The 13,388-nt window shown below is 52.4% G+C and overlaps 1 protein-coding gene and 1 long non-coding RNA gene across 2 annotated transcripts; one reads left to right on the forward strand and one right to left on the reverse strand.

Annotated features, from left to right (window-relative positions):
- Positions 1–6,228: 6,228 nt before the first annotated feature.
- CSTB (cystatin B) lies at positions 6,229–10,328 on the reverse strand. Its single transcript, XM_090272079.1, has 3 exons — positions 10,137–10,328; positions 6,869–6,970; positions 6,229–6,459 (listed from the first exon to the last, which is right to left on the reverse strand). Exons 1-3 carry the CDS (start codon positions 10,215–10,217, stop codon positions 6,331–6,333), a joined length of 312 nt encoding a protein of 103 aa, XP_090128205.1. The 5' UTR covers positions 10,218–10,328; the 3' UTR covers positions 6,229–6,330.
- A 191-nt stretch (positions 10,329–10,519) lies between these two features.
- LOC150020610 (uncharacterized) lies at positions 10,520–13,132 on the forward strand. The gene is made up of 3 exons (XR_016510088.1): positions 10,520–10,624; positions 11,263–11,329; positions 12,377–13,132. It is a non-coding gene; the product is annotated as an uncharacterized LOC150020610 (long non-coding RNA).
- The last annotated feature ends 256 nt before the right edge of the window (positions 13,133–13,388 follow it).

Consider the following 13,388-nt stretch of genomic DNA (forward strand, 5'->3'; position numbering starts at 1 on the left):
TTAAAGCTAGGGCAGTGAAACAAGGAAGGGCTTAGGATAGAAGAAGCAAAAGAGAGACCTAGGCAGGACTGCTTTGGCTCGCTTGAAAGTCAGAGAAAAGGGGGCAGGTTCAGGGGGCGAGCCCAGGACGAGCTGCGGCTGCCCATCGCTCCCCTGGTTGCAAGTCCTGTGCGGTCTCTTAGAGTTTCAGAGGTGTGCACCTGTGGGAGAAGAAAACGGGAAAGGCGCCAGGGTGCTCTGGGAGGGAGAGCTTTTTTTAAATTTACTACCAAGAGCCAGTATAGGGCTGGGGAAAGAGCCCAAACATGTCTGTCTTCCATGAGATGGTGGAAACCCACCGAGAAAATAGGGTTTTGGTTGTTGGGCGTATTCCGTGTGTACAACAAATTTGAAGGGAAACACTCTGCCAACAGTACTCGATTCTTGGTTCTTTCGTTTTATTTCAGAGGCTTGTCCCCCCCCGCCCCCCACGCCGTGAGGTTTCATTCTTTTACTTCCCTGTGTTATACATGGAAGGATAAGAGATTTTCCACCCACAAAGCTTCTGCAGGGCCGTGGACTCAGCCCTGAGACTTTTCTCTTATGTGCCGTTTGGCTGTAAAACCTCATCACAAGGAGACAGGGCTGAGCTGTCTGTACGGAGAGGAGGCAACTGGGGGCCCCGAGAGCCTCTGTAGAGTGTGGGGCTCCTGTGGAAACACCGGAACGCCTGTGGGAGGCTGAGCCCCAGTTCCCACACGCATGTTGCTGGGCTTGTGCCGTCTTGGCTCATCTTTACACCTACATGTTCTGTCTTATCACTTGGACAGCAGAGGCCAGGGTGGGGGTGGCTGTCTTTGTGTGGAATCTCCCATCCAGAAGTCAACCACGGCCCCTGGAAGTTTTTCATACCGGTTGGGTCCAGATTAGAATTGATCTTTGTTTTTACCTTACAGAGCTTTGGGACTCACAAAATGATCGTTTATGTAAACATGGGAGATAGTTGTCAGAGAGCTGTGCTTCAAACCCGCTCCTGTAGACTGTAAAGATGAATTCCAAAATAGGATCCCTTTTCCTCTAACCAGTCTTAAGCCATTGCCAAGCCCTGCTAAGGTGGTTGTGTTAGTCCGCCTCCTCTTTGCCATCAGCGTCAGTGATGGTAAAAACACCGCCTGTTTGCTGCCTTGCGCTTACACTTGTTGGAACCAATTTTTAAAACGTTTACTTCTCCAGTGGAATGAGCCTGGCTTGGCTCCCCTGCTGTGAGGGAGTGGAGAGCGGGTTAGTGTTGGGAATGCGGGCCAGAGCGCATGGCCTGCACCATGGTGCCTGAGACCTGAAGGGACCGTCACCTCCCCACCACCATCATCCGTGTGAGAAGGGTGGGAGCTGCAGGCCCCTGGGCCGAGGCCCCTTTGATGCGGCTCAGGGCGGATCTTTGGCTCTGGGGCGTAGATGGGATCGGCTGGAGATCAGGGTGGGGGAGGGGTGTCCAGGGACCACTCCTGTCCCTGCTTGAACCTCGTGTTCATCATTCGAAATGGACACAAAAGGAGGAAAGCATTTTCTGGCCGCTGGCCCTCCACTGCACACACACCTCCTTGTCTTTCCTAACTTTGGATGGGGCCACCTGCTTGCCTGGGGCGTCAGGTCCACATCTGTGTGAATCAGAGACACCATGTGACTGGACTGTATTCAGTGCCAGCAGAGCCAGGAATCCCTGTCTTCCTTCTTGGCCCTCCACCCACCTGGTCTCTCGGGCTTCCTTCACACACATCTCCCCGGGAGCTCCCAGTAGCTACCTGGGCTGAAAGGAGGGGCGGGGAGGGGAGTTTGTGAGTGAGCACAGTGGATTATGTGCAGCTGGGGATGTTGTTGAGTGTGGCCTGGCTTTCTGCGTCTGGCTGGGAGCCACATTGTCCCCAAACTCCATTTGCTCACCGATGGCACTGTTGCTGAGTCCCCCTGTTTCTGTTCCACATCCCCTCCCACTGCCAAGCGGCGGGAGCTTCCTCTCTCTCTATCCTCTGAGCCAGCTCCTGTGTCCCTGCAGGGAGCATGTCAGGTGGATGAGCTGAGTGGGTACTCAAGACCCCCAGCCCTGTGGAGGGTGGCTCTTGGGAGACCAGGTCCACTGCCCTAGGCCAGGGAAGCCTTGGACTTGGGCCTAGGTGGTCTGGATGGACATCATTCCCCAAGGAGACCTATGGTCTTCAGTTCTGCCCAGCACAGTGATCAAGGGCCCGCACTGTGTGGCCTTGGACTTGTGTGCAGAGTTGTTGTCTGTGTGCTGTGGTCTGTCGCTTTGTGACAGATGCAGAATCGGGTAGCTGGCAGGTTTGCTGGTGAGAAGAGCACCATGAGATCCTGTGTGTTTTCAGAGAACAGCTCTGGTTTCAGAATCCAGCTGTGCACTTCCAGCCTCTGCCAGCAGGGGGACACAGCGAGAGCAGAGGGAGAGGGGTGGTAGGCAGGGAGAGGTCCTTGGCAAACCTCAGCTCCGCTTCTGTGGGGTGTTTCTTTAGTGTGTAAGTCTTTCTCTGTCCAACGATGGGAGTCAGGCTTTGCAGTCTGCAGTGATGTGCAGTAGTGGGGGCCCTGCGTGTGTCCCATTCCTGGCGACGCTCCAGAGGTTCCTCCCAGCATCACTTGTCACTGCCGTCTGGAAACCCCCACGCAAGGGCGAGCTGCCACGCTCGGGGAGGGGCTGGCGCTCACAGTTCTTGTAGTGCATGTGTCTTCTTGTGAACATCTGCAGTTTATTCTCGGTGCAAAATGTTTTCTGTTTTAACTGATTAAAAAACAATGTCTTACAAACGACATTCCTGCCTTTCATTTAGAGGTCTGAGCTCACAACACAATGTATCCATTCTGTTCGCAAGACAGATCAATGAGTAACTTTAGGTCCGGCTTAGAGAATATTTTCAAACTATATTAATGGAAGCCTTCTTCTAGAATTTTCTTTTTAAATGCTGGCAGAGTAAACAGGTGTTTGAAAAGCTTTCTCACTGGCCCTGACCAGTGTGGTTTGGATGGGTGTCATCCCACAAAGCAAAGGGTCTCCAGTTCGACTCCCCGTCAGGGCACATGCCTGGGTTGTAGGTTCAGTCCCCAGTCGGGGTGCGTATGAGAGGCAACCAACTGTTTCTCCCATTGATGTTTCTTTCCCTCCCTTCTCTCTCTAAAATAAGTAAATAAAATCTTAAAAAAAAAATAAAATAAAATAAAAGCTATCCCTCTGAGCCAGGCAGAGCCCCGTGCTCAGAGCGAGGCTTCCCGCCCAGTCTCTGAGCCCTGCTTCAGGGTGTCATGGTGAATGACGCCTCCAACCTGCAGCCTCCCTTCCTCCCCATGATGGGCCAGTTCCAGTCTTCGTGTGACAGGAAGCCCATTCTGTAGGGAACGCCTTCCCTAGGCCTTGAGTCACTTGCCCTGGAGGGGACATTGTGGCCTGCAAGTCAGCTGGAGAGAGGCGGCCAGCCCTTCGCAGTGGCGCCGCCCTGAGCCGACGCCGCAGTCACTGGCTTGGTGATGGGATGTTGATGTTGATATTTGAGGAACTGGAAAAGAATCCTCAGCCTCCATGCAGGCCGAGTGGTGTTTTGAATGCTTTTAACGCTATGGCTAATTTGGAATTTTAGCTGGCATTTCAACCAACGATTGCAAAACTGGACCAAGAGGAGTACTGAGGTGCTGACTCGGAGCCCAGCCAGTGTGATCCTGGTCTTTCCTGGGTAGGAACTTAGAAGATTCTGGAGGCTTTTCAGGGGGTACCATGCAGCCTGGGAACGAGGCACATGGCCCCTGGGTCCCGGCTGTGAGGGGAACGATCTCTGTGAGGTTCAGGCGATGGTTCCATTAGCCCCGTGGTGACCGGCCCTGCGCACTGCGTGTCTGGACGTGTCTGTAAGTGTAAAAGGCTGGTCAGCATTGTAGAGGCCTGTCTGTGTGCTGCTCCTGTCGACTTATGATTCTCCACAAATAAATATTTTCATGGCAATTGTGGTGAAGCATGAGGATTGCTTTTCTCCACACGATTCCCTTTTGTTAATTATCTGTGCAATACCTGCGCTACATTAACCAAGCCATAGTCACTGCTGTCTCTTAATGCGCCCCTCTTAGAAAAAGGGCCCGCCCTGCCCTGCCCTGCCCTCCGTGCCCCCTCTCGCCTGACCCGCCCTGGTTGGGCTCCGTTCTGGGCCCTGCCCTGTATGCCCCAGGCAGCGGGCTCCCAGCCCTCAGGGTTCCCACTAGATCATCCCAGGGATCAGAGGAGGGCAGGGCTCCCTTTCCTGGCCCATCCCTGCCAGATTCTGAGAACCAGTTATGGTCATTGTTCAGGTGTCACTGCCCCTTCTGGGTTCCAATTCCTTCACACCTGGGTAGTGGCAGCTCGGGTTCCACCCTCCCACACTTTCGTAGATCAACCCTCAGGTCATCCCCAGGTAACCTGGACAGCTGGAGAAACCCGCCTGTGACTCTCGGGGGTGGGGCAGGTGCCTTGATCCCTGTCTTCCTGGTGCTGGGGAACGAGATGGCACTGACCTGTGACTTGAATGCTTCGTAAAGGGGCCACTTACAAGCATGCAGAAAGGGAAGCGGGAGGGGGCGTTGGTCAGCACCCCAAAGGGCACATAGAGGGAAAGGGAGCTATTACCATCTTAGCGTGAAGTGCTAACTGGCAGGCCAGTTCAGTTACCAGAACCTCAGCCCTGCAGCAAGAGCCTGGGGGACAATGGGCTATGGTGTCCCCACAGGTCAATGCCCAGAGCCCAGGGCAGGCAGAGGAAAGTCTGGGCCTGGTAGGCAGATGGAAGAGCTCCATCCAGCCCAGCGTTTGTCCCCCAAAGCCTCTGCCAAAGGTGTCTCCCAAACTGGCTCTGGTTTACTGTCCTGCACTGTTTTTATTGAGGTGAAATTCACACGACACACACCTAACCATCTTCAGGTGCACAGCCGGGCGGCATTAATGCCTCCTGTTGTGCAACTGCCACCACCAGTGTCTCATCACCACGGGGGCAGTGTGCGGGCGTCAGTGCACAACTGCTTTACTGTTCACCAGAACTAAGGGTGTGTTATGAAAGTTTTATTCTTGCCCTGACTGGTGTGGCTCAGGGGCTGGGCATTGTCCCGCAAAGCGAAAGGTCAGCGATTGGATTGGGGTGTGGGCCAGGTCCCTGGTTCAGGGTGTGTGAGAGGCAACCGATCGATGTTCCTCTCTCACATTGATGTTTCTCTCCCTCCCTTCCCCTCTAAAAATAAGAAAATCTTTTTTTTTAAGAAGTGTTTTATTCTCACAGTTCCTGGAGAGATTAGGATACACACAGAGATGTCTCACTGCCGCCTTCTAGGCTGTGCGTGCTCACCAGTCCGCCCTTCCCTGCTGTTCACGGCCGCACGACCCAGGCAGCCTGGCCTGAGCTCAAAATGCCGCACAGTGCAGAGAAGCTGGGTGGGGGTCTCAGCAGTGTCAGACCCACCCTGACCCTCAGGAACACATTTTCTACCTTGACCCTGAGCCACATAGACATTTCATCAGCCATCACTCTTACATCGGGGGCACCCTTTTTAATTCTATTTTATACAAACAGGGTAAACCAACAAGTGGATTGTTTTCACTGATGGGCACTGCCCGGTGGATGAACTGGACAGCCTTCCAGGCTGACCGTGTCCGGGACAGCTGCACAGCTGGTTTGCACGACACTTTGGTACCTGCAATGTCACTGCATCTGTGTATCGCATTGCTACAGAAACGTCAAGTGTGCGACTTGCCTGAGCAGCTCTAGAGCTAATGGTCTAGAATTGGGTTTATGCGAATCCTTTTATTTATGGGGGAGTCCAAGGCCTGGAGACAGGACACGGAGTCCAGGCAATAGTGTGCAGAGCTGTAGTTAGAACAAACTCCCGGCATCCTGGGTCTAACACCCACTTCCTGTGATGTGGAGCAACTTGGCTGTACTCTCCTCCCCAGGCGGAAGGGGTCTCCAGCTGGCTCAGGCCAGCGAGTGGCTGTGAAAGAACTTTGTAAACATGTCTGGATACTTCTATATGGTGATTGTGGTTTCAGACGAAGAAAAACATCCAAAACAAAGAAGGAAACGTATAAAGACTTAAAATATATGTATTTAGAGATAAATCTAAGCCCTCTTTGAAAGCAATTTAGTTAAGATCATTGATTGGGAAGAAAATCACACTAATAAAGTCAGAAACAGAGACACCAGACTGGTGAGGAACAGCCCCTCCCCATCAGACGTGGCACAGTGTAGCGACATCGTTCGTTTAGGATTCCAGACACGTGGTCAGAGAGGACAGAGAACCACAAGGACGATGGGCTCAGTTCAAAATCCAGAACTAGAAATAGCTCAGCTCATCCTGCCTGGTCTTGTTGGTCTGATAGCTGTGCAAGGCCAAGGGCTTCTTTTCGTGTGGGAGACTTTGAAACACTCGAATGTGTATGAAGTCATCATCGTCAACTTGAACCTGCAGAGAGAATCGAGTGAGCAAGGCAGGTGCTGCCTCTGACCTAAGTCCCCGGGCTCGCCTGGACTGAGAAAGGCCCGGGGTGCGCGGAGGCCGCGTCCCTTCAGGGCCTCAGCAACTAGGTTGATGACATTCCCACCTTCCTCCTTTGGGCGTAGCAGACACCCATCACCCCAACCAGACCCTTGGCACCCCATACTTGCTCCATCAGAGCCCTGAGCTGCCCGCAAGGCTCAGTCCCTTCCTCCATGGAGGCCTGCATGCAAGCATGCACACTCATTTTAGAGGGGACAAACGCCCTGCAGCCGGGGACTGCCACAGAACCCCATTTAAAAGCACCCCTGTCCTGTCACCTACAAGTCCCCTGCCACCCAGGTCTGCATGAGCACCCAGGTAGCTGACACCCCACCTTGATGAAGTAGTTAGTCCCCGCAACCAGCTGGCTCTGGTACTCCACAGCCTTAAAAACGGGGTACTTCTTGTTTTCCTTCTCCTCCAGCTGGGACTTCACCTAGGGGATGGGACAGAAGGAAGAACTCAGTGGCTCCCTTCCTGCAAGAGTCAATCAATGACTGACGCATGAGCTTGTTTCTTTCTCACATTAAATGTTACAAATTGACCTCTAAGGCCGGCCCTTTACAGATTTTTATATGATGCCGTTGTTCCTTGCAATGTAGGGAGACATGTTACACTGTTCACACTAATGATCGAGTACGGCAAACGATTTCTTAATTCCACCGAAGTTTCAAAGGTATGATTTCAGCACCTCACTTGCCCTTTCTTCTCTAGGTGTGGGAAATCTTTACATTTTCATCATTATGACACTATATATTGGGTTAGCTAAAAAGTTCATTTTTTTTTTTTTTCTGTAAGATGGCTCTAGTAGCACTTAGTTGTCTTTAACTCCATTCGAAACAATTTTGTTAGATTGGATTGTAACAGCTGTCTTATCAGCGTGCATTAAAAAAACTTATTAAAATTGGTGAAGTTTTGTGCAGCCATTTTAATACTGAAGATGGAAGAAGGTATGCAACATTTTCAGCATATTATGCTTTATTATTTCAAGAAAGGTAAAAACGCAACTGAAATGCAAAAAAAAGATTAGTGTACGAAGAAGGTGCTGTGACTGACTGAACGTGTCAAACGTGGTTTGCGAAGTTTCGTGCTGGAGATTTCTCGCTGGACGTTGCTCCACCGTCGGGTGGACCAGTTGTAGTTGATAGCGATCAAATTGAGACATTAATTGAGATCAATGTCCTACCATGCAGGAGAGACAGCTGACACCCTCAAAATATCCAAATCAATAAAGTTATTGGTGAAAATGAAAAATGGGTCTTTTATTTTACAGAAAAAACTAAGTGGACTTTAAGGCCAACCCTATATAAGTTTATACCGTGTTTTTCTTTTTTACTGAACATGCATGCAGTTACTTTTAAAATTAAAAACTTAAAAACAGTTTAAAAATTTTAAGTTAATTTTATTTTTAGATTCAATTTTCCATTTTATACATGTGCTTTAGTTTTCTTAACTTTCCCCTGCTGGGCACTTAGGCTGTTCCTAAATTCTCCTGTAACAGATAAGGTGGCAGAGAAGGCACTCTGCGGGTAAAGGGTGTTGTCTGGCATTTTTAGGTGACTTCCTCGAGGACATCGTGCCTTTGGGCAGAGGCTGATCCTAATCCTAAATCTCAAACAGGAATCAATCCTGTTCAATCCTGTCCCCCAGGATCTTGGCCTCTTATTAACCAAGCATCTTTATGGAGGAAGGAGAAAGCAGGTTTGTTTTCTTAATGTATTTTTTCTTAATGTATTTAAAGTCTAATCTGCTATCTTGATTAACTAGTAGGCACAGGAGCATGTTGACTTTGGCTGGAGTGACTAGACCAGTTCTGGAGGGTCAGGGGATTTTAGTTAAAGCAGCTGCAGGGAGTAGGCCATCTGGTGGGAGCCAAGGGGGATCAATCACCCTCACACAAGCCCATGAGTCACCATGACTGTCCTGCACCTTCAGGGAGGGGCCCTTCTTGGGGATTAGAATGGGGAGGGGCAGCTAAGGACAGGAGGGAGGGTGAGTCAGGGCAAGGGCAGGCCCATCCTGCCCTTCCTCTGCCCTCTCCATGCCTGGGGCAGGGTTCTCATTTCGGGCCTACCTGTGTCTGAAGGCTTACCTTGTCCGTGCCAAATGCCATGTTTGGTCTGCAGGGATCTAACTCTGCAGACAACGGACAAGCCCAAGGGAGTCTGGGAAGGCATCACTTCCCTCTTGGCTTGTTTCTGGCGTGGAGGCAGGAAAGCCCCAGCCGTTTGCAAGGAATGGTGAGACAGCCCAAATGTAGGTGGTGGGACTGTGAGTGTGACAGCCTCCAAGGCCAGGCCAGGCGAGGCCACTGCCTGCAGTGACGGTGCACTGCTGTTGACCAGGAGAAAGACGGGCTGACTACAGCCAAGGGGAGCATAGAAGGCCCTGGGATGGTTAGGAAGCTGCCAGTTACCAACCCTCAGGGGACCTGGGCGGGGCAGCGGGCCGGGGAAGACCGAAGTCAGGACTGATGGACTCTCCTCGGGGAGGCTGAGACAGAAGTCAGGGCTGACATCCTTCTGGATGGGGCTCTCTCTGTGACTTCTCTGCTCCTCACCTGCAGCCCAGAGCATCTGAGGAGGGGTCAGTACAAATGGCCACAAGACGGTGTCCCTGCCCCAGTCCTCTAAGAGCCACCAGCCAATGGCCCACCCTCAAGAACTGACTCCCAGCAGTAAGAATGACTGCTCTCTTACTTGTCACTTTCAAGTGACCAACACCAAATGAAGGAGCCCCAGGACAGCAACTCTTCGCTCCTGAATGAGATGCACAAAGTTCAGGAAACAGGTGAGAAATTTCTTAGGCTTGGGGAACCAGAAACGGCAAGGAAGAGGCGGGCTCTGTGAGCAGTGTTGGGGTGCACCTCTGTCCAAGTTGGCTTGCCATGCAGTCCCTGCAAATTCCTCATTGTTAAAGTCTTGTGGGACTGACTCACCACCCTGCACTGTGGTCAGATGATCTAAAACACCAGAGCAAAGACAGGGGACCACACGCCCTCGGGGTTAGGGAAGAGAAAGCCGGGGAGGCGACTTACGGGAGAAAGAGGTTTGTTTTACTTTTCGACTTCTCCCCAGCCTTACTGTGGCCCCAACATTCCACCTTCCCCAGAACCTTCTGTGAAGGTACCTTAGTGATGCCCACTTTACAGACAAGGAAACCAAGGGACGGGACTCAAGTGCTGCCCAGGGTCTGAACCAGGCTCTGAACCAGGCTCTTCCTCTGCATCCCAACCTGGTTTCTGTTTTGTTTTAAAACGTTTAATTGGAGATAATTTCAAACTTCCACAAGGAGTATAAGCTTAGGATCCCTGCATACCTTTCCGCTGGTTCACTGACTGTTAACTTCCACCCCACCTGCTCTATTTCCTGGTCTCTATGAGTTTTCCCTGAAGCGCCTGAGGACCAACAAACCTTCCCTCTGAGCGCCTCAGGGATTGGCCCCCCAAAACTAAGGGCCTTTTGTCCCTGTCTCAGCCTAGACCCACTGGCCACGTCCGAAATGCGCGCATTTCAGCCCCGATCTCCGCGTCCCGGCGGGCGCTGCCCCTCTGCGGACAGCGCCGGATCGACCCCGGGTTCGGTAGGACCCTGCCCGCCTACCTGGTCGGCGACGGCCTGGACCTCAGCCGTGGCGGGCTTGGTGGCGGAGCTCCCGCCGCACATCATCCCTCTACCGCTCATGGCTGGGCAGCGGACACAGTGGAGCAGCAGACTCGGAGCAGCTTAACGCAACTGTGGCTAGGGGCGCACACAGCCCTCCGCCATAAATTTGCGAGGTCACGTGACGCACGGGCGGAGCCACGCGTGGGCGGAGGGAGGGCGCGGTCTAGTGGGAGAGGCGGGACTCGAACGCCGGGTGCACGCGGGGTTTGGGGAGAGGAACGGGGAGATTCTGGGTGAGGGGCGCGCGCACTGCGCAACCTGGGAGCTGCGCACAAAGCACTGTCTAGGGACCCGGGGTGATGTGCTGAGTGCGTGTCCCCTCCGACCAAGGCTTTGGTGTCGGTCTTCTTGGCCGCGGAGTCACGATCTGGGGAGGTGGTGGGGTGCCCTGGACGATGGGGGTTTATCGGGCTCTGCGCGCACGGGTATGGGGGAGGGGGCAGGGATAGTGTTGGGGGCTGTCACCAATCTGAACCCCTGGATGTGTGTGGGGGCTGAAGGGGAGCAGAATAGGCCACCCCAAAATGTGCCACTTTGACTTGTAGATTACTTTTCAGCAGAAGGCAATCGAGACCCAGCCAATGTGGGGCGAGGGAACTTTTTCACCTCTCAATTGCCTGAAAGCATTTAGATAGGGAGTCTGGTTCAGGGAAATATAGATAGATAGATAGGTAAATAGATGATAGATATTTTTTAACCTGAAATTCACCTGCAGAGCAGGGCAGACATCAGACTATAAAACATCTTCTCTTCCCATCTTCCTGTGATTGGCCCTCCTCTCCACAGACCTGAATCCGGACCTTAGCTCTGGGTGGTTACAGACATCAGCTGCCTGACAGTCTTTGGGTCTCTTATCTTTATGGGGTTCCATATGCATGAGATTAAATTTGTTTTTCTCCTGTTAATCTGTCCTATGTCCAATTAATTATTAGACCAGCCAAAAAAACCTAGAAAGGAAGAAGGGGGAAATTTCCCTCTTCTATAGGGCCCTGCAGGAGAAATGTTAACTATCCTGTACCCACCAATGTAAAAGGAGTGTGTGTTTCTTCGTTTTGCTCCCTAGGCCTCATGAGGGATGAGCAGGGGAGATGGTATCTGTTCTGGTGCTGAGATGGGCATGGCCCTGCAGGGTAAGTTGGCGATCGTAGCTTTAAGTGGGGGTGGGGGGGTGGGGGTTGTTTTGTAGAGGAGATCAGGAGTCACCCCATGACTGGGGGTAGGGGTGGGCCCTGGAGAAGCCTTGAGTGGCCCTGGCCCTGTGCAGGGAAGATTCCCAGGTCGGGGGCCGGGGACCCAGAGACAAGTGGGAGCTGGACCTGTGAGCCACAGAGGGCAGAAGGGAGAGAAGCCTATGACCAGTGGGCACCAGGAGTAGCCAGGGAACAGGGGCAGGAGCTGCCAAGGCATCCTAGAGTCTAGAATCATGCCCTGCCTGACCCACTCCCGAGTGTATTGGACTGCCTTGTGCCCCTCATCTGCAGGGCCCGGCCCAGCAACCCCTGTTGTGCCAGCCGTTCTGGATGTCACCACCAAGTGACTAAGGGAAATAGTGAAAGGCTGACATAGGTCAACAGAGGAGTCACAGGTGACCTCAGGGCCTTGGGCTGAGGTGGGAGCGGCATTCCAGCTGCACCCTCTTCCCCCACCCCAGGGCTGCACCCCAGTGGATGCTGGGCCTCTCCTACCACTGGGTGCTGACTGCAGGAGCAGGCCCAGCCTTGCTTCCTGGGGGCTCCAGGGCAGAGCCCCAGCAGGAGTGGCCCATGAGCAGGTGTGTCAGGGAGCAAGCCTTTCTGGTACCTGCCAGGGAAGAGCCTGGTCTGTAACTTTAGGGAAGCATGGGAGGCCAGATGTGGGGGAGCTCTGGGGAGAGGGGATGGAGAGACCCCCACAATTCACTCATAATTAATGAATGTGTGAACAAAAAAGGGACTACATAGCAGACCTGACAAGCTCATGGGGCTACATGGTGGGCCTGGCAGCTCAGTGCCTGAAAGTAACCACACAGGTTAATCTGATCATAAATTCCTGGCTGGGCAGGTCATGTGGGTAATCACATTGCAGGTATATAGCTTCCTTAGTAAAAGGCCAATCTTTCCCTTCCCCAAGCCTTATCCATTGTTCTCATGCACCTAGGATAACATACTTTGGAAAGTCAGACTTATTTTCTTTCCCAGATCCCTTGGAGGCGTAATCACACTGGCGCCGGTGGATGACCCAAAAGCCCTGTTACCTTCTTGTCCACATACTATCTCTATTTACTGTAAATGTTAAATGTTAACTACCCTGTGCTTCACTAATGTAAAAGAAGTATGTGTTTCTCCATTTTGCTCCCTCACATGTGTTATTGGGGAGTTAAGCAGGGCCTGTGTGACTTCACCTGGAGAGGATTCTGGAAGCTTCCTCCTGGTGTCCTGCCTTTCCCCTGTGCTGATTTTGCTTTGTATCCTTGCTCCATAATAAATCGTAGCCCTGCATCCTCCTAGCCTAGCAGATCAAAGAGCCTGGGCTTGGCGTTCCCTAGCATGTGGCTCTTCACAGAAAAAGTCTGCTGAGTCCATACTGCATAAACACTGTGCAGACACATCTAAGAACATAAACAACTATTCTGCACTGTAGTCTAACATCTAGTCTATATGCAAGCTTTCCCAGTTGCCCCCAAAATGACATTTATAGCTTTTCCTTTGAACCAAGATCCAATCAAGATTTCTGTATGCATTTGTGTATCCTCTCCTTTATATAGCCATTCATCCATTCCTTCATCCATGACATTAACTCTGTGAAGATATCAGGACAGTAGTCTTGCGGACTATCCCAGAACGGGTCGGGTAGCGATTGTCTTCTTGTGCACCTGCGCCGCCTTCCTCTGTGTCCTGAAAGCCAGGATTGCCGACCTGAAAGCTGGATGAGGGTCAGCCTAGACTACCCACAGGGGATGCTGCTACGTGGGAGGGGGCGCCCGCGCCAGTGGTGGCAGGCCATTTGCGGGGGGGGGGGCTGCACAGGGTTTTATCCAGTTCTGCCATTCCTCTGCCTGTGCTCGCTGGTATTCTTTGCTAAATAGAAGAGCCTTCTGTCATCGACCGGGTTAGAGCACAGGCTTAGGGACCTTCCTTTCATTACAACTGTCTGACGCTGTCATTGCCGGTCCGGCCACTAGGCGGCAGTGGCGTGCGGTCCGGGCGAGGT

This window comes from Furipterus horrens, unplaced genomic scaffold (assembly GCF_987537825.1).
Source record: "Furipterus horrens unplaced genomic scaffold, mFurHor1.1.pri manual_scaffold_1, whole genome shotgun sequence".
NCBI classification, from domain to species: Eukaryota; Metazoa; Chordata; class Mammalia; order Chiroptera; family Furipteridae; genus Furipterus; species Furipterus horrens.